The sequence below is a fragment of the Lissotriton vulgaris genome, chromosome 1_1 (assembly GCF_964263255.1).
Source record: "Lissotriton vulgaris chromosome 1_1, aLisVul1.2, whole genome shotgun sequence".
NCBI lineage: Eukaryota > Metazoa > Chordata > Amphibia > Caudata > Salamandridae > Lissotriton > Lissotriton vulgaris.
Window position 1 is genome coordinate 849,356,652 of NC_141685.1, and position 20,453 is coordinate 849,377,104.

Genomic DNA, 20,453 nt, shown 5'->3' on the forward strand with positions numbered 1-20,453 from the left:
ACGGCTGAATGGATTTCCACTAAACTTGGCAAAATTGTAGGGACTGTTAGCCCGATGTGCCTTTGCTAGGTCTCAATATATGTGCTTCAGTGGATTTTGAGAAATTAACGTTTAAAACAAGATATATATCTGTAACAGCGCTCCGGGCAGCGCTCCGGTTCGCGAACTTTTCGCGTATCGGAACTTTGCGAAGCGAAGCTGATTGGCTCTCCGGTGTCTGTCAACATTCTAAACAGTCCGGAGCGGCCGCCATCTTGTCTCTCGGTAGGATCGAGAGACAAGAGGAGGCCAAAACAAAGGGGGAAATGAAGGAAAGGGGGCAAGGTAGACCCCTTCTGACCCCCTAGGATTGATGAGGGGGATATTATAGAGCCACGCCGGGCCCCAAAAAAAAAAAAAAAATCCGATTTTTTTCGCCGTAGAGACGCGTCTTGGTTCGCGAACCGGGCAGCTAACCAGGAAGCTAACCGGCAGTGTAACCCAAAAAAAAAAAAAAAAAATCCGATTTTTTTCGCCGTAGAGACGCGTCTTGGTACGCGAACCGGGCAGCTAACCGGGCAGCTAACCGGGAAGCTAACCAGCAGTGTAACCCCAAAAAAAAAAAAAAAAATCCGATTTTTTCGCCGTAGAGACGCGTCTTGGTACGCGAACCGGGCAGCTAACCGGGCAGCTAACCGGGAAGCTAACCGGCAGTGTAACCCAAAAAAAAAAAAAAAAAAATCCGATTTTTTCGCCGTAGAGACGCGTCTTGTTACGCGAACCGGGCAGCTAACCGGGCAGCTAACCGGGAAGCTAACCGGCAGTGTAACGGGAGTCTGAGGAGTAGCTGATTGGCTGTCAATATTGTAAACAGTCCGGAGCGGCCGCCATCTTGTCTCTCGGTAGGATCGAGAGACAAGAGGAGGCCAAAACAAAGGGGGAAATGAAGGAAAGAGGGCAAGGTAGACCCCTTCTGACCCCCTAGGATTGATGAGGGGGATATTATAGAGCCACGCCGGGCCCAAAAAAAAAAAAAAAAAATTCCGATTTTTTCGCCGTAGAGACGCGTCTTGGTACGCGAACCAGGCAGCTAACCGGGCAGCTAACCGGGAAGCTAACCGGCAGTGTAACCCAAAAAAAAAAAAAAAATCTGATTTTTTCGCCGTAGAGACGCGTCTTGTACGCGAACCGGGCAGCTAACCGGGCAGCTAACCGGGCAGCTAACCGGGCAGCTAACCGGCAGTGTAACGGGAGTCTGAGGAGTAGCTGATTGGCTGTCAATATTGTAAACAGTCCGGAGCGGCCGCCATCTTGTCTCTCGGTAGGATCGAGAGACAAGAGGAGGCCAAAACAAAGGGGGAAATGAAGGAAAGAGGGCAAGGTAGACTCCTTCTGACCCCCTAGGATTGATGAGGGGGATATTATAAAGCCACGCGGGGCCAAAAAACAAACAAAAACAAAATCCGATTTTTTCGCCGTAGAGACGCGTCTTGGTACGCGAACTGGGCAGCTAACCGGGCAGCTAACCGGGCAGCTAACCGGGAAGCTAACCGGCAGTGTAACGGGAGTCTGAGGAGAAGCTGATTGGCTGTTATCATTGTAAACAGTCTGGAGCGGCCGCCATCTTGTCTCTCTGTGGGATCGAGAGACAAGAGGTGGAAAAAAAAAGGTGTAAATGAATGAAAGGGGTAGGGCAGACCCCTCCTGAACCCCTAGGATTGATGAGGGGGCTATTAAAGTTCCCTGGGGGGTGGAAAAAAAAAAGAATTGCGATTTTTCGCGGTAAAGGTGCTTCCTGGTACGTTAACCAGGCAGCTAACCGGCAGCGTAACGGGAGTCCGACATATTGTGTTTTTTGAACGTTTGTGATATGTGCACGTGTGGATTTTGTCTAATTAAGGTTAAAAAAATATATATATATCTTTAAGCGTGTTCTGGCGCGCTTACGTTTTGGGTTTGGTTTGCGCTGCAGAGACGATACGTCACGGTTATGCGATGCATCATGAGGCGTCTCACGGGCTACGTGATACGTCACTTAATAAAGAATATATTTTACAGCTATAGATATTAGCTTTTAAAAAACCAATGAAATTCACAGAAAAAACCATAGGTTATAGACCATATATAGTTAGGAATTTGCATTTACAAAACCTTGAAAATTCACTGAAAAAACCATAGGTTATAGACCATATATAGTTAGGGATTAGCATTTAAAAAACCTTATTTTATTTGCACAAAACCATTGAAATTCCATATATAGTTAGTTGCACTAACTATATATCGCGGACCCGCAATCCACTGCTAATGATGTCACATATTACATCATTCATGACATGGTCAGTGACATCACTGATGACATCACTGATGACATCTCAAATGACATCACTGATGACATCACTGATGACAACACCCAGTGACTGTATGTTTCTGTAAAGTTAAAATATGTCTTACATATTGAAGAATGAGTGGATGTATAAGTGTCTGGATGAAGGATTTAGTAGGTGCATGACTGACTGTATGAGAGAATGATTAAATGTGTCTCACTGAGTGCATGGGTTAGTGATTAAAGTGTCTTAATTTGGCAATCATTATTTATGTTCTTCTGTAAACTGCTGCATGTTTAAATCAGTAGCTATATCAGTAACTATATGGGTTATTGAATGGTTGCCCAAGTATTTGTATGGGAGACTGAGTATGTGTGTGGGTGGCTGGGAGGTGTATAACTCTGTGCATAGATGTGTGAGCAGTTGATTCCCTAGGTGTATGGGTTCAAAAGTGCATGTAGAAACAGCTGTATGGACAGTTGACTGTGTGCATGAGTATATTGGTGAGTGAATGGATATCTCAGTTCTACATGTCAAAGTAAGTACATATGTAAAACACACTCCATGTGAGAGTTGACATATATAAATAACTGAACATAAGAGCCAGTGAATGTGAGAGTGGCTGTATGAATCATTGTGAACTTGTATCAAGGATTGTATACGAGAGTAAATATGTGTTAGTATATGTTTGAATAAGTAAGGTGTGTATAACTGTATAGTTAAGGAAATGGAGATGTGATTGATTCTTTGCATGACTGACTAGGTGTGTTAGTAACTCCATGGATGTGTGACAGTCTGTGAATGCCTGTTTACACTGAGTGTATCTAAGGTTATATTAGAGTCTGAAGATGTATTATCACATAAATGATATCATCAGTGATGTAATCAGTAATGTCAAATGAGATGTCAGTGATGTCATCAGTGATGTCATTTGAGATGTCATCAGTGATGTCATCAGTGATGTCATTTGAGATGTCATCAGTGATGTCATCAGTGATGTCACTGACCATGTCATGAATGATGTAATATGTGACATCATTAGCAGTGGATTGCGGGTCCGCGATATATAGTTAGTGCAACTAACTATATATGGAATTTCAATGGTTTTGTGCAAATAAAATAAGGTTTTTTAAATGCTAATCCCTAACTATATATGGTCTATAACCTATGGTTTTTTCAGTGAATATATATATATATATATATAATTAATTAATTATAGGCATTTTAGCGGTTATGCTCCAACTGATATTTTGTAGGAGTCCTTGTCAGTTGAAATGACAATTGTATTTCATTCTTTTGCTGTGCTGCCCGCTATTTTCCATTAAACAATACTTGGACTTTAGGCTTTCCATCCTGTTGTGTTTTATTTTTAACATCTGGCAGTTTCTGCACATTTAAAATAAAGTCAATAACCTGCTGGGTTGCACAAACGTGATTGAACTTGTGGGACTAAAGAGAAAATAACTTGAGACTTATTCTGCTTTCAATGTCGAAATTTAACATGCTGAAACATTTCTGTAGCAAACCTAAAGAAGCCCAATGGCCATACAGCATTGTTTGTCTGCATTTATAATGTCAGAAAACCCCTCAAATTACAGAACCTGGGAAACATACCTTTTATGAAAGAGACACAAATCCGGAAAAACTGATCAACAGAGTGAGTCAGTTTCAAGAGCTCCTCGCCAAGGCTGGCAATCTTCTTCAAGTCATGACAACCGGCATCTTGTTCTTTTAACTGCGCCTCAATATTAACCTGCATCAATGTCGAAACATTCAATAAACTTACATTTACAAAGGCAGTGGAAGGAAAGCAGAACATGTTCATAAAGACATTTCAGTTTGGATGCATTCCTACAAATCTCACTTACCTTTTTGTATTCCTTTAAAGGACTTTGCAGAAATATCAATAGTCGCACAGCAATATTTTTTGCCTCCTTCAGGGCCTGCAAAAAGATACATTAAAGAAGTAAATGGAGTACGTTATTCACAAATGTCAAAGGTACGCTAGCACACAACAAATTGACATACTACTCGCCAGATAATTTTTTTTTTAAATAAAGAAGCAATCAGTTTGTGTGGAAACACAGCCAATCAACAATTCCTTGGCCAATATCCAGAAATTCTAAGTTACATCGAACTCTATCATACATCAGAGCCAGAACTATTAAAACAAGCATTTACAGTGCAATAGGTCTCGCAATTGCGATTTTTTTTTAGCTATTGCCATTGTAAATGGCAATACCTTTTACAATATTAAAAGGCATTGTCATTTACAATACTAACAGTTCAAACTTTTGCAAAAGTGATACCTATTGTCGCAATACCCATTTTAAATGTATCCTATATATGGTGACGCCGAGGGCATATCCGACTCCACAAAGGTTACATATCATTTTTCCTACCATCCTGCCCTCCTGTCCTAGATGTCCTGAACAGGACGCAGATCTGTGACTCATGCTATGGACCTGCCCAGCTTGGGGAGATACAGGGGTGGCGTAACTACTTTTTTAAAGGACTTGATAGATGACATAGGGTGGCTTACAGCAGATACATGTCTACTGGGGCTATATAGAAGCCGTAAAGAGCGCAAAGTACAGGCTAAATTCGTAGACCTGGCTTTGCTACTTGCCAAACGAGGTATCACTAGGTCCTGGAGGTGGAAATCCACTGTAGCCCCCAACACTACTTAGCTGGATGGAGGAATTAGAAAAATGTGGACTGGTTGAGAGTCTAGCTATCCGGCAAGAGAAGAGAAACCTAAGAAAGGAACCAATCGCTATGAATTGGGACTTCTTGTTGGAGGCTTTCAGGGAGGCCAGCACCCCCGTTCCATGAAATCTTGTAGGAGTTTCTGCACATGGTCACTACGCTCCTACATAGATGGGGGCATCTGCTAAGGTAGTTACACTATACGAATTACTGAGCTTAGGATCTAGTTTGATCCTCCCTTGTCCTCCTACAATTTAAACGGCCTCATTCATTTATAGGGATAGACCCCCCACTTACGGCTCTTAGAAGCTAGGCTCGAGAGACATCCTAACGGATTTCGGTTTTCAAAGCACAGGCCCGTCAGCAAGGGAGGGGGTGGGGAGTTTTGCAAAAATGTGTATTACTAAACAATTCTTGACTTCAGAAACAAGTACACTTGATATGGTGGCAGGATGTGAAGAGTTATTATATCGGGACGTAGGCTGGCTAGCCGGGTCCCAAATATGACAAGCATACCGAGGTGGCATATGGCCAAACTGTGTAGGAATTGTATGCGATTTATTTTTACCACCCTGTATATAAGTGATATCCTGCTGCACAGATAGTAATTATTCAAATGTTCTACTTGCTTGTACTGTAATGGGAGAAATTGAATAACATTTGTTTTTAAAAAAAAGCGATACTTATTGTACTGCAGAGCGCGGTGTCCGTGAAACAGGCACCGCACTCACAATTAAAGTTAAAAAAGAAACAGAGCGTGGTATCCCTGAAGAGGGCATCAAGCTCAACATCAAGTTTTATTTTTTTAAACGTTGATACTGCGTGCGGTGCCCCTAAGCAGGCGCAGCGCTCAACATGCAAGTTAGTGCGGCACAGCGCTCTATAAGAAAAGCGGCCGCCATTGTCCTTTGTAGGCGCAATGCAAATACAACAAAAAGCAGTCGCCATTGTTCCCATCAGTGTCAGTAAACAAAATAGTGCTCACCGACTTATAATGCAGACCGTGTAACAAGCCAAGTAAAAGGTCCAGTTTTCATGGGAGGTAACAAATGCAGACAAGGCGGTGCCAAGGAAGGACTAACAAGCCAATTTACAAATCAGAAGCCTGCATTTACGAAGGACAATGACACAAGCCAATGACGAATATGGGCAGAGAGTGGGCGGGGCTTCTCCAATACAGCATGCCTTACAGAGCGAGCAGCACATGCAGGCTGCCGCTAGGCTTGACCTTAAAATCGAAAGAGATTATGACATTGGAGGATAAACGGAGAGAAATAGACAAAAAGTAAAAGAGAAGAAATAAAGATTAGTAGCTAGAAAGAGAGGGAGATTGTGGGAAGGAAAAGTGGAAGCAAAAGTGCAGGGAGGGAAAAATGTGAAAAGGAATAGAGTTAGGCATAGAGTTAGGCACTGTGAAAAGAAGGAAGAAAGGGTGAAAAACGACAATAAAAGAATGGAAATATGTTGGATAGATTAAATTGTGAAAGTGAATGGCGAGGAGAACTGATCCATGGCTGAAAGGAAGGATAGGTGGATGGCAGACAGTATGGGTAAAAGTAAGGGTTTATGGAAGGCTTAAAGTCTGGTTTGATGGGTGAATGGAACGATGATCAGAAGGGTTTAAGGCTGGGGAGAGGGATAAAAGTATGTATTGTTTGATTAACATATATAGGTATTGATGGATGGATGAATTTATGTATTGGTGCACAAATGGACAGTTGGACAGTTGGATGGGAGGAGGATAACATGAGAACCTGTAGATGGATGGTTTGATGGAAGGTGAAAATATGGATGGACAGATAAATTGAAGGAAGAATGGAAAGGTGAAATGAACTCCTCTAGTGAGGTATGAGCAGCACACTTCACACACTTGCTGCTATTAAATGTATAATTCAAATCTGGACGTATTTTGGGCCAACTGCCGAGCATGGCGGCAGCTTGAAGAGGGAGCTCCGCAAGGCATAACGGCCTGACCAACTATCCGTCGACCCATCCGTGAAATCGCCCGCTCGAAGGAGCGACATCGGCTGCGGGAAACAAGCGGCACGCATCGACCCGCTCCCGGCGACCATCTGACGCCGAGAAGTGCTCCGATCAGAGGCGGACTGCTGCGGCCTTTCACTGCCCGGCAGCACCGGACTGGCGTGCTTGGCGAACCCGGGCGGAAGTGCACCCTGGGCGGCTGCGGCGCACTGACTCCAGCCGGCACCTGCGGAAGCCCGGAGTAAAAAGAAACGCTCCGACGCTCCATGCTTCCAGACTGGACCCTCGAGGGAGCGACATCGGCTGCATTACCCCGGACAGGATAAGCACCCTCGCAAGCGGGGAATTCCCTGACCGTCGGCGGCGCCATCTACGGGGAGAGAAGAAGACTGATATCGCCGCCCCGGTTGTGAGGTGAGACAGCAGCGCGCCCACAGATCCGTGCAGCGCACACTGGCTCGAGCCCACCTGGGGGGGTCGGCGCTGATCATTGTCCCGAGGAAAGCGGGCGCTGCCCTGGGAAGGCGTGTGCTGCGCTATCTACGCTACTGGTGGGGGCTGCGACCTCCCGGGTACTGCACCCCCGGCACTGCGGCCCGAAACGCAGCGGGACCCTGCCGCAATTTACAAGACACAATCGGTCCTGAGGACACAGAAAGAGACCTCGAGGCACAGATAATAAGCGTGCTGTAGCGCGCAGAGGAGCGGAGTACACACGGAAACAGGTCTTCTAACAAGTGCGACCCCTCGGCCGCAGTGAACGGAGAGACTGTAACTAACGGTGCAAGATACTGCTGGCGGTAGGACTCCCGTCAGGCCACACATAGCCTGGTGTCCGGGGAAAGGCGCGGCCCTCAAGCAGTCTGCGTTGGACATATATAAGGGACCGGGTCGCACGACAGAACGCGACGCCATGGCGGGCAAAGGTTTAAGGAGCACAACAACACAGGCAAAACTGGATAAATTTGCATATGGTCCGGACACAGAAGGAGCGAAGAAAGTAACCCTGGAGGACATTATGAGGACGCTCACTGATGTGCAGGCGACAGTGGGCACTATTTCTTCCGAAGTAAATTTGCTGAGGGCGGACTTTAAGAAGATGTCAGAGAGAGTGTCACAAGTGGAGGTGGTCACAAAATCGCTCATTGAGGACACTTCAGACCTGCAAGTGGCGATGGAGCGAATGGAAAAGGTCACGAAGCAACTACAGGACAAACTGGATGACCAGGAAGGGCGCTCCCGAAGAAACAACGTTCGCATCTTAGGCCTTCCGGAGTCGGAAGGGAAAGGCGCCATGGACCTGTACGTAGAGGACCTTATCAAAAGCAAGCTACAACCGAAGGGCCTGTCCAATTTCTTCTCGGTTGAGAGGGCGCACCGGGTCCCGGGAGGTGCGGCCAAACCGGGAGCAACGCCGCGGCCTGTCCTGGCCCGGCTGTTCAACTTCAGAGATAGAGACGCCATCTTGCAGGCAGCAAGGGTCGCACCACCTGTAAAAATTCAGAACTCTACTTTGGCCTTCTTTCCGGACTATACGGCAGAGGTGGCTAGGCGCCGGAAATCATTCACTGAAGTGAAAAAGACGCTACGCGATAGGGGCCTACCCTACTCAATGCTTTTCCCCGCCAAATTGCGGATTGTGGCCGAGGGCAAGACATGGTTTTTTGACACACCGGAGGTGGCACGAGAATGGCTGGATGGATGGAGGCAGGTGGGCCAGCCCCAACGCCCGCAAAGGGACCGCCAGAACCAGCGTAACGGGAGGACGACGGAGCACCAAACCAGTAGCCCTACAACTGAAGAGGGAGCCGCGGGGCTGGACTCGGATCTAGAGAGAGACCCTCTCGACTCAGGACAACCTGCTAGGGGCTGAATGAATGTGATGCATGTGGACCGGCGCATCTGCTGCCATTGGGACCTTGTAGCTGATGAAGCTGAGTAGGGCGGGCATTGGCCGATGCCTGTGGGGGACTCACCGACCCCACGAGCAAGTAAGATAGATAGGGATGGGACTAAGCACTCTGCCGAGTTGGGGATGCGGGCGGGTCATCGTCCGTGGAGCAGGGGAGCAGGGAGGGGGTGGGAGGGGAAAGTTGTATTGTTATGGTTATCGTTACTGGTCATCACTACTTCCATAAGGACAGCGGTCACACTGTGGGCCATCCACATTTGGCGCACGGACACACAGTATTCCTCACAGATAGCGCCACATTGCTGCACACTGGCGTCACGGGTTTTAAATACAGATAGCAAGACGAGAACAAGCTGCACCCACTGAGGGCGCTCCCGCACTAACAACGGTGCCCCCACTGAAACTACTTACGTGGAACGTCAGGGGATTGGGAGATAAAATAAAAAGGGGATTGGTACTACACACCATCAAACGCCACGGGCCTGAGTTGGTTTTGCTTCAAGAAACACACCTGACAGGGAATGCATGCAAGGCTTTAAATAGGCGCGGATACACCATGGCAGTTCATGCTCAATTTACTACGGGTTCCAGGGGCACTGGGATACTCCTTAAGAAAAACTCGCCCTTTCTGGCTCACAGCCACAGGACGGACGACCAGGGACGTTTTGCGGCGATCTCTGGCCAGTGGGAGGGAAGAACCCTTAATGTGGTGTCAGTATACATCCCCCCGGCGCTGCACTCTACTGCACTGCCGGCACTAGGGCAGTTTCTCCTAGAACTACCGGAGGGAAACATAATCATTGGGGGGGACTTTAATGCTATAACAGACCCCTTGCTAGACACCTTTCCCACATGGGACCGCCCGAGAGGAGCCTCTGCTCTTCCCAGCTTCCTGAACGCACTGGGCCTCACGGATGCATGGCGCCAACTGAATCCCACAGCTCATCAATACACGCACTACTCCTCCTCACACAACAGCCTCTCACGTATTGATTTCTTCTTCCTTCTGGGGGTAGGCTTGGGCTCCATAGATAAGCTGGAAATTCTACCCAGGGGCATTTCAGATCACTCCCCGATATCACTACATCTTACTACCAAAGAATCAAAGCGCGCCAGAGTATATCCGATATATCCCAACTACCTACAGATCCCAGGGGTCAGGAAGAAACTCAAGCTAGCCACGACACATTACTTTACCGAAAATGCAGGAACAGTCTCCTCACCCTCGGTGCTTTGGGAGGCGTACAAAACGGTCTTACGTGGCGCTGCCATAGCGGCAATCGCAGGGCACAAAAAGGACTCCAGAACAGAACTTACGAATTTAGAACTGGCGCTTGGCGCAGCGAACACTGCCCACATGTCGGACCCCACCCCGGACACAGCTCATACATTACACCTCCGACAACAGCAATACCAGGCTCACTTGACAACGATCACTAAGGGTCACTTAGCAAACACCGCACACCGAATATATGATGTGGGGGACAAGGCCGGGAAGATGTTGGCATGGCTGGATAAACGAGGCGGTAGTAACAGAGGGATACAGAGACTGTACGACAGTGAGGGCCAACTACAGACACACCCGGAACAAATAGTACGCACCCTAGCGCGCCACTTTCGGGGGATATACACCCCGGAGCGCTCCGTCACGGAACAGGAGGCGATGGCCTCGATTAGTCACATTGATATCCCAGTGCTGTCCAACGAAACGCAGCAAGAACTAGACGCAGACCTGACTGAGGGCGAGATCCACTTGGCAATACAGGCACTACAATCAGGCAAAGCGCTGGGGCCCAACGGCATACCTGTAGAGTGGTATAAAGCGACGGCCTCAGTGCTGGCGTCCCCTGTTAGATATGTATACTGAAAGCGTAGAGAAGGCAATGCTCCCACTCGACCAGCGCACAGCCACGATTGTAGCCATTCCCAAACCAGCCAAGCCACCAACTGAATGTAACTCGTACCGGCCCATTTCCTTGCTTAACATTGAAGCGAAGATACTAGCAAAACTCCTAGCCAGTCGCCTGACTCAACACCTACACACCTTGATACACCCAGACCAGTCGGGTTTCATGCCACACCGTAGCACGGCACTGAACCTACGAAGACTACATGGGGTAATGGCGCGGGCGCATCTTATCGCGGACCAGGCGGTGATAATATCCCTAGACGCTAGGATGGCGTTCGATCTGGTTGAATGGGAATACTTGTTCGCTGTACTGACTCGAATGGGCTTCGGCCCCAAATATCTTGCATGGGTATGGTTACTGTACACGTCACCAGTCGCGCAGGTGGTAGCGAATGGTCACATTTCATCGCCTTTCCCACTGTGGCGGGGAACTAGACAGGGGTGCCCGCTATCACCCCTTCTCTTTGCACTAGTGCTGGAACCTTTGGCAATCTTGCTCAGAGCAACGCCACTGTTCCGGGGCATCTCCTGGGAGGAAGGGTGGGAGGATAAAGTCTCCCTGTATGCAGACGATATGCTAATTTACATGGTCAATCCCACCGAAGGAGTCCCTGCCTTATTGACAATGTGCGATGAGCATGGCAGGGCGTCGGGCTACACCCTGAATTGGGCCAAATCCATAATGTACGTGCTCAAGGGCCCAGCCCCATTGTTGCACGACGACTGCCCCCTAAAGATAACATCCACCTCTTTTAAGTATCTGGGAATTTTCGTTACTACTGATGCTAAGGGATATTATACCGAGAACTTACTGCCGCCTCTAGTTCGCCTACGTGCGGACGTTAAATTCTGGGCTACACTGCCGCTGACCCTCCTTGGGCGGGCAGCGCTGTATAAAATGATGGCTCTCCCGAGGTTTCTATATGTGCTTGAGAACTCCCCCTATATCGTGGACCCACGCTACTTTAAACAAATCGCTGCACTGGTATCGAGCTTGCTGTGGAGTAATGGCCCAGCGCGGATAGCGCATGATAAACTGGTGAAGAGCTGGTATGAGGGGGGGATTGCGTTGCCCAATCTTCAATTATATTATTGGGCGTCCCAGCTGAAAATAATTAACCACTGGATCCACACCTCACGGAGCGATCCCGCATATAAGGCGGACTGGTCTCAGCTGGGTACAGACGGCATGCTCGCGGTGCTATACAACTACTCACAAGTTAAGAACCTACTAGGCCCGACATTTCACACGGCAACACTATGGCACACAGCACAATCACGTCTGGGTTGGAAGGGAAGAATTACCAGATTAACACCGTTGTGGGACACTAAGGCGCTGGGAAACCTGAGGTCCTGTAAGGGATTCACACAGTGGGACAGCATAGGGATCTCAGTGGTAGGAGACCTTTGGGAGGGGGGCACAGTGCTTGCATTTTCCCAACTCCAACAACAATATGGACTAGGCCCCACCGAGACATTCAGGTATGTACAGATACGACACGCCCTCCTACAGGCAATTCCACCTGACACCACACTCCCAGACTCATCACCACTGGAAGACAGGCTACTGACAGAGTTTATGGAGCAAAAGGCTACCTCTCTCACATATAAAAAAACTAGTTAACAACTTACCGGACCCCACACAGAAGCTTAAAGAGAAATGGGTTGGGGAACTGGGCGAGATGGACGAGACGGTATGGAACGAGGCGCTTGCATCACCACGGGAGGTAGGCATATCGGCCAGGTTCCGTTTAGTACAACTCAAGATTCTACACCGCACTTATTACACCAGACCACTCCTACATAAAATACAACGGGCGCCACACCCATACTGCCTCAGGGGCTGCGGGGAGGAGGGTACTCTGCTCCACACCTTGTGGGATTGCCCACGAATCCAGGATGTGTGGAGGCAAATTATGCGTACTGTCTCCCAGGCCATGGAAGTGTCAGTCCTGCCAGAACCCTGTATGTGCCTGTTAAACGTCTGGGAGCCTAATGACCTGAACCGGTATAGGCAGTTGTGGGTTACGCTGGCCGTAACGGTGGCCAAACGTGATATAGCGCAAAAATGGGGTGCCCCGGAACTGCCTACAGTAGCTGGGTGGATCAGGAACATGGACCTTTTAATGGTAAAAGAAAGGGCAGTATACGTGATGAGAGCTTGCCCCCGTAAGTGGAATAAGGTGTGGATGCAGTGGAACAAATATAGGGGAGAACCATGTACACCACTGCCGGAGGGCCAGGATTCAGAATCTGAGGAGGATGACGACTAGATGGAATGAGTCCATACACTGAGCACTGGGATGGACTGAGAGGGTGTGGGGTGGCGAAGCTATCTTAGAACTAGTAATGCTTGTGTGGAATGGCCGACTGCTGACTGTATGCGGAATTACCCCTTGCCAAGTGATGACCTTAGTTGGGTTAACTGTTTTTGTTATGCTTTAAAATTGAACTGTTAGGAGCGGGTAAACGTACCACGAGTGAGAAACGCAAGGATTACCGTGAGGAACTGTTATGAAGGTATGACTTGAAACCTGTATTTCACGGAATCTTATGAATGCTCCATGCACAAATCAAGGTGGCAGACAAAGATGTTTGATCACGACATGCTATTATTTTTTCCATTTCTCTTGATTGAAAACACCAATGGTCCAAGATCGAGATTTCTGTATGTTTATGTGATTGTGTAATATGCCATCTTGACAATAAAGATTTTTCAAAAAAAAAAAAAATCTGGACGTATTTTGGGTACTCACTTGGACTTACAAAATCTTTTTGTCTTTACAAAAAACAATTGAGCGCATGGCCGATGAACTGAAGCAGATCGCAATGAAGTACTTACAAAGCCAATAGATTTTTTTTAACGTTCACTTTTCCAGAGACATTCAACTTCCATGTAACCTCTTCATGACAAAACTCCTGCATGCTGGATTTTGAAAGTTGACAAACGTCACCGCTGTGGTCATATTTTTGCAGTGACAAAAGTGATGTGTGGGTTTTATTTGGTGCATTATGATTCAACTTAAATGGGGGGTATCTTGCTTGGAACGCAAACTGCAGGGTAGGTAGGTGGTTTGATACTGAAGAATTGCCTGGCTGGTTCCTTTCACCCAGTCAGGGTTCAGACAGCAGGAACCCCGATGTCATCTGAGCGGGGTGGGGTACATTCGGCTGATCCCAGAATGCCTGCAGCATGCCTGCCTTTTGTTCCCCATCACACGCCTCTGGGCAGTCTGTAATTATCAGGAAGCACAGCGCAGCCTGTGATTACCAGCCCGAGTGATGGCAGCCAACCCCAGCCAGCCCTGCCAGGCTTCATAGTTTGGTTTGCCCTGCTCCCATCATGCACTGGGACAGGAACAGACTAATTTGCATATAGCCAGGTTCTGAACTGGGATGGTGCAGTGAGCTAAAAAACGGTGTTGGATCTAGCCCTGATCTCTTGACTGGGTGAGAGTATTCTGCTTAATTCAGAAACTCTGTCCATCACCACCCCTTGTTGTTAAATATTTTGTCCACCCTAAGCGTGGAAGGGTATACTCAGATGTGAGTCCCTTGCTCATTGCACCATCAGGATTCAAGCAAGCCGGGCCGAAGACGGCTGAAATGCCAGAAACCGGTCCCCGGAAGCTTGTTTCCTTCCCAGTGTAAGAATTGGCTTGGTAGTTTGGTTTGCCCTGTTCCCATCATGCACTGGGCCAGGAACAGACTAATTTGCATATAGCCAGGTTCTGAACTGGGATGGCGCAGTGAGCTAAAAAACGGTGTTGGATCTAGCCCTGATCTCTTGACTGGGTGAGAGTATTCTGCTTAATTCAGAAACTCTGTCCATCACCACCCCTTGTTGTTAAATATTTTGTCCACCCTAAGCGTGGAAGGGTATACTCAGATGTGAGTCCCTTGCTCATTGCACCATCAGGTTTCAAGCAAGCCGGGCCGAAGACGGCTGAAATGCCAGAAACCGGTCCCCGGAAGCTTGTTTCCTTCCCAGTGTAAGAATTGGCTTGGTAGTTTGGTTTGCCCTGTTCCCATCATGTACTGGGACAGGAACAGACTAATTTGCATATAGCCAGGTTCTGAACTGGGATGGCGCAGTGAGCTAAAAAACGGTGTTGGATCTAGCCCTGATCTCTTGACTGGGTGAGAGTATTCTGCTTAATTCAGAAACTCTGTCCATCACCACCCCTTGTTGTTAAATAGGCTTCATAGCCCTGCATTGTCCTGGGCCAATACAGCGGGCACTAAAAAGCAGCAATGGACCCAACTCTTATGCCTTCGTTGCCTGTCCTTTCTGCAGCTAATAGCATTCTATGCACCGACAACTGTTTGTTCTGGGCATCGCCACCTCGCTTGGGATTGTCCTTCTAACACAATCCCCGTGCTCTGTGGGGGTGTCTGTCCCCCAGAGGACTCCTGCAACCAAGCCAAGCACCTTTACTTTTAAAGCCTTAACTGCTTTTATGGTGGCTGGCGGAATATCCATTTCGCCAGTTGAAGATAAACACCAGAGCAGAACTCTGTTTCATCACACTCCAGATTTTTAACAACCCTTGCAGGCAGGCATTGTCGATTCCCTGATGAAGGGCATGATGTAAATGCCCGAAATGCATTGGACACACGATAAAGACTTTGCCTGAAAGAAATATATTTCATAATGATCTTGAAGATATAAGATACAATTTTGAAAAACTGGAGTTTAAATTGCAATGAAACATAAAGAAACGCAAACGAAAATACATTGAGTGGAAGTCTTTTGTTACCTAGGAAAGACGACAACAAGTGTGCCGGCAAGGGATGAGACTAGAGATTCTCTAGACTCACTTTTTGGGGAATATCCATTTCGCCAGTTGTGAATGGTTTATATTGGCTCTGACCGCGTGTATACTTTTTTTTAATCATCATATGAAGTGCAATGTATACAGTTATAGTTGAGTCCTGGTCCATTTTGTAATTTAGGGATTGCTGATCAGTTGGTGTTCTATTTTACATGTAGAACTTCATTTTTTCCTCCATTGGTCAGATATAGTCTAATGCACATTCCGCAACTGGATTCAGAAAAAAACATTAGTAACTGGTCAACTGGAAATTTCTCCATTACTGGTCTATCTAGTTCTCTGGTTCTTTGGAAAATGGACCATCAAGGGAAATGTGTTCAAAACTGATCTTAATTCCCCACCATGCGTCTCAAACACTGGGCACGCTGGGAACTCCTTGTTACTGATTTTTAAAAAGGCATGCATGGATGTAAAGGACTGAAGTTGGTGGCCCCATTAAAGAGAAGGTGCCCTCCCATGTTTTACAGTTCTGTGTGGCTTTCTACCAGTGACAGAGGTGCGGCCATGCCCTCGCCCCCAGCAACAGTTTCCCAAACGATGTCATTGAAACGCTGTGTGGCTTTCTACCAGTGACAGGTGTGGCCATGCCCTCTCCCCCAGCAACAGTTTCCCAAACAATGTCATTGAAACACCACAGTCAGCAAGCGCCATAAACGCGCATTTTTTGTGGCGTGAGTTTGCCTTTCAAAGGATGTACCGATGCCACCTGGGGTGTGAGTGGCGCCGAGGGACGGGTTCCCACCGTCTACTTTGGTCTCGGGCCAGTCCCTTCCCACCTCTGGGGGGAAGCGTCATCCAGTCCACCCGCGATTTTACCTAGTGTGCAGAGTGGATTTAGGGGCACGTCGTTTACTGACATGCAGGGTGAGATTGGCCGCACGTTGTTTACTTGTGGGGGGCTACCGGCACGCCGTTTCTCTGGGGTGCCTGGCTGTGTTACCGGCACCTCGTTTACCTTCGGTGAGGTTACTTGCAGCGATGCTGAAGTTACTGGTACGCATCACTTCCTGCGATATGACTTACGGATTACATAATTGCACATTGCCTATGTTTATAGTTTATAGGACGTGTGCCCTGCCAGAACTTGGTTTTTAACATTAAACTTTAATACAGCAAAATCGAAGAGACAAAAGCATGGAGAGAAAAAAATAAAGTAAAACAGAAAATATCAACCTCAAGAGTGAGATGCAGTGACAGGAAGCGTAGGAAAGAATTATGAGTTGAAATCAAAGCTTGTCCGCCTTGCTATTCAGAAATACCACACCCTTCAAAAACTGTTGCCTCCTCCCCCACTCCCTGCATTATTCCTTCCCTTATTCTGTGCAATTACCGCTGCCTCGTAGGAACGCTGGGCCCTCCACACAAAGCCACCTGTTCTGTACGTGCGGTGCCTGCAGCAGGTGTCACATGCAGCTACTGTGACACATGGTATTTATAAAAGCAAGCAGAGGAAGGCGTCTATGCTCGTTAGTGTGAACATCGGGCATTTGTGGAGGTAGGAGGAGAGGTGAAGGCCTGGACAAAGCTGCGTGAATGGAGAAACTTAATAAAGGAAATAGTACACGCCCCGTGTAACAACCAAGTAAAGGGGCCAGTAGCCACGGGAGGATAAAAATGATGACATGACTGTACTAAGGAGGGACTAACAAGCCTCATAATTTATCAGAAGCCAGCATTTACAAAGGACAAACACACAAGGCAATGAAAAATAAGGGTGGGGTAATGGGCGAAGCTTCTCTCTGTACTGAACTAAAACAGATCTTCGCAGAGCAGCGCGCTGGTTCACCTCGACCTAAAAATGTAAATGACAAAATAAAAAGGTCAAGAGAACACAAAACAGCCAACCATACTGCCTGGGACCCTGCAGATGTGATGATGGAGTAGGATTTTACCAAAATGTCCTAATTAACGGATAAGTAATAATCCACCTCTCTCGCTCTCTCTCTCTCTCACATATACACACACACATCGACAATGGCAAATCAATATCATCCACAAAACAAGTGCACTCACGGAAATTGATAGCAAAGTGCAATTAATGTGCAAGCCTCCTCGCACTGAAAGATGCGTTTCGGCACTACGCCTTTGTCTAAGACAGTTAATGTTTGTTCACGGAGCCATTCTAATAATGACGTGAAAATCATCGAAAGAGAAGTCGGCCTAAGAATGTCTTATTGTTAACAAAATAACAGTGGCCATCTTGTAACACGATTAAAGCACAATCACGTATTCATGAAAAACACATAAGTGATACTGATTGAATCGGACCTTTGGGAGAAAAGTATGATCTGCAAGAGTGACACAAAATGATAATGAAAATTCATCATTTGTAACAAATTAATTTCCCCTAATCGCAATGCATGAATCTACTCTGTAATTTCTCCAATTAGCAAAATAAGTCTCCTACGTCCTTGCGTGATCAAGCCTTGAATTGGCAATCAAGATGTAGTCACGGAAGGAGAAAGTGAGTGTGTGAATGTAATGGTATTTTCCAGTGCTAAGTGGCAAAACTGAAACACCCATATACATTTCCACATCTTTCATTAATTACGCCCCGAGTGGGCAATCCAAATGTATTGGTAGAGTACATGTTTTCTCAAGCAGGCTTGCCCAGCCCTATCTGTTGCAGCTTTCATTGTCAATAAAATACAGTCCAAATTGAAATACATTAGTGCATAGAATAAAATAAATCTCAGCAGAGTAACCCAAATATAGCCAACTGATGTATCATTTCTATTCCAGATGTACACACATTTCTTTGTCATTATTAAGACCCAATGGAGCTTTTGTCTGAAGGTCTATTATGTATCTTGATTCTTATGTACACACTCTCCTAACTCTGTCTCCCCCTCTTTCATCCTCTGGTACCTGGTTGATACAAAAGAATTTGAGTAGATCTTGATTACTCTGATAGGTAGTTTCAAAATGGCACGCCACCAGATAGTTAACATCATTCTTAGTGATGGCACGCATTTGTTCCAAAACACATTTCTTGGTGGGGTGAATGGTACTCCCTTTATAGCGTTTGGGACAGGGACACCCGTCAATATACTGTAAACTCTGAATTGCAGTTCAGTAGCCGATTAATGTTCCTGCGTGTTTTGGAGCCCTGCTGTGTAACACTGTAATTAGTGACTTTAAAGCTGTATTTGCAGTCCTTGCATTTCATGCATGGAAAGAAACCGGTGATGCTATCGATTTAGGGAGGGGTGGGTCAGTAGTGACTATGTATCAGATGGTCACTGATGGACTTGCAACGTCTATATGTGATCTACGGTTGTGTGGGAATCATTTTTCCTATTATGGTGTCGATTTGGAGGATGTGCCAGTTTCTTTTGAAAATCTGAACTATCTGGGGTGATTTCTCATTATAGAGTGTAATCATCCTCACTGGTCCCCCTTCCTTTTGTTTTTTAGAGGTGCCAGTAGTTTTCACTTCTAGGAGTTCAGATCTGGTCACTTTCCCAGTCCTTTTCTCTGCATAATATATAGTACAGTTAGTATATCCCCTAGCCTTAAATCGTTCTAAGGCCCCAGCTTTTGCTTTCGGATATTTAGGCTGAGTGGCACAGTTTTGATCAAACGTCTAGGATGGATACCCCCTGTGTGTAGGACTGAGTTCTCTGCTGTGGATTTTCTATATAATCTTGTTAAAATGTATCATCCTCCACAGAGACTTCCAAATCCAAATAGCATACCTTAGTATTGCTGAAATGCTCAGTGAATGCCAAATTTAAATCATTGGTATTGAGGGAGGTTATGTACTCTTCAGCAGATGAACGACTACCTCGCCACACAATGAAAAGATCATCTATATATCGGGCCCATAATGCCACCTTTTCGATCCAGTTCTCAAAGGCCACGTGCTTCTCCCACATGCCCATCGCGGTTCCACACTGCTGTCTGTACAGTTATCCTGAGAACATAAAAATATTGTTCTCTAGACAGAATCTAACCATGTCTAGAAGCAAGAGGTTATGTTTTTGATATACAAGAGATCTTTTGTTTAGGAACAATTTCACTGCGGCAATACCTTGTTCATGGTTAATGCAAGTATATAGGCTAGTTATGTCCAAGGTGATCAATAACATATCATCCTCCCAGGTTATACCCTCAATTAGTCTAAAAAAAATCTTGTGCTTCTAGTACATAGGAGCTTAAGTCCTTAACCAAAGGTGATTAAAAAAAAAAGAGTCAATATATATGGAGGTGTTCTCCAAGAGATTATTGATGGAGGCAACAATGGGTCTTCCAGGAGGATTCTGCATGTCTTTACGTACTTTTGGGAGATGATAAAAAGTTGGAAGGACAGGATATTCACAATGCAAGAAGGTATATTCCGTCTTGATCCAGCATGCCTTGATCTCGCCAATACTGCAGACAATGATGGAATGTTCTGATACAATTTACATATTCCGCTCTCTTGATGGGCAGATAGCATTGTTCATCGCTTAGTTGTCTCATGGCCTCTTGGTAGTATTGGTCCTTGTAAAACAAGACAATGCCCCCCCCCCCCCCGTCCAAGGGTTTGATCAAATTACAAATCATGCATTCTCATCTTGCTTAACATCTCGGTGGCGTTCAACACAATTGCCCATCCTTCAATGCTCACAACACTTTACTTACTTGGCTTCACAGGTTGATGCACTCGACAGGCCACACTGATGGTGCAACAATCTTTATTCAGGAGTTCAGCAGCTTCTCAAGTGACCAGACAGAGCCCTTACATGAGATTGGAACACAACTAGAACCTGGCACAAGCAGCCATGCAGTTTTCTACTGTTCCAACACTATAAAACCCT

General features: G+C 46.5%; 1 protein-coding gene across 1 annotated transcript in view; it reads right to left on the reverse strand.

Moving 5' to 3' along the window:
* Positions 1-20,453, reverse strand: part of KIF14 (kinesin family member 14) — a 625,766-nt gene that overhangs the window by 75,322 nt on the left and 529,991 nt on the right. The window contains exons 28-29 of the mRNA XM_086957758.1: positions 4,172-4,246; positions 3,918-4,056 (exon numbers count right to left, since the gene is read on the reverse strand). Coding sequence (XP_086813884.1) covers positions 3,918-4,056; positions 4,172-4,246 — 214 coding nt within the window. The remainder of the gene's footprint in view (positions 1-3,917; positions 4,057-4,171; positions 4,247-20,453) is intronic.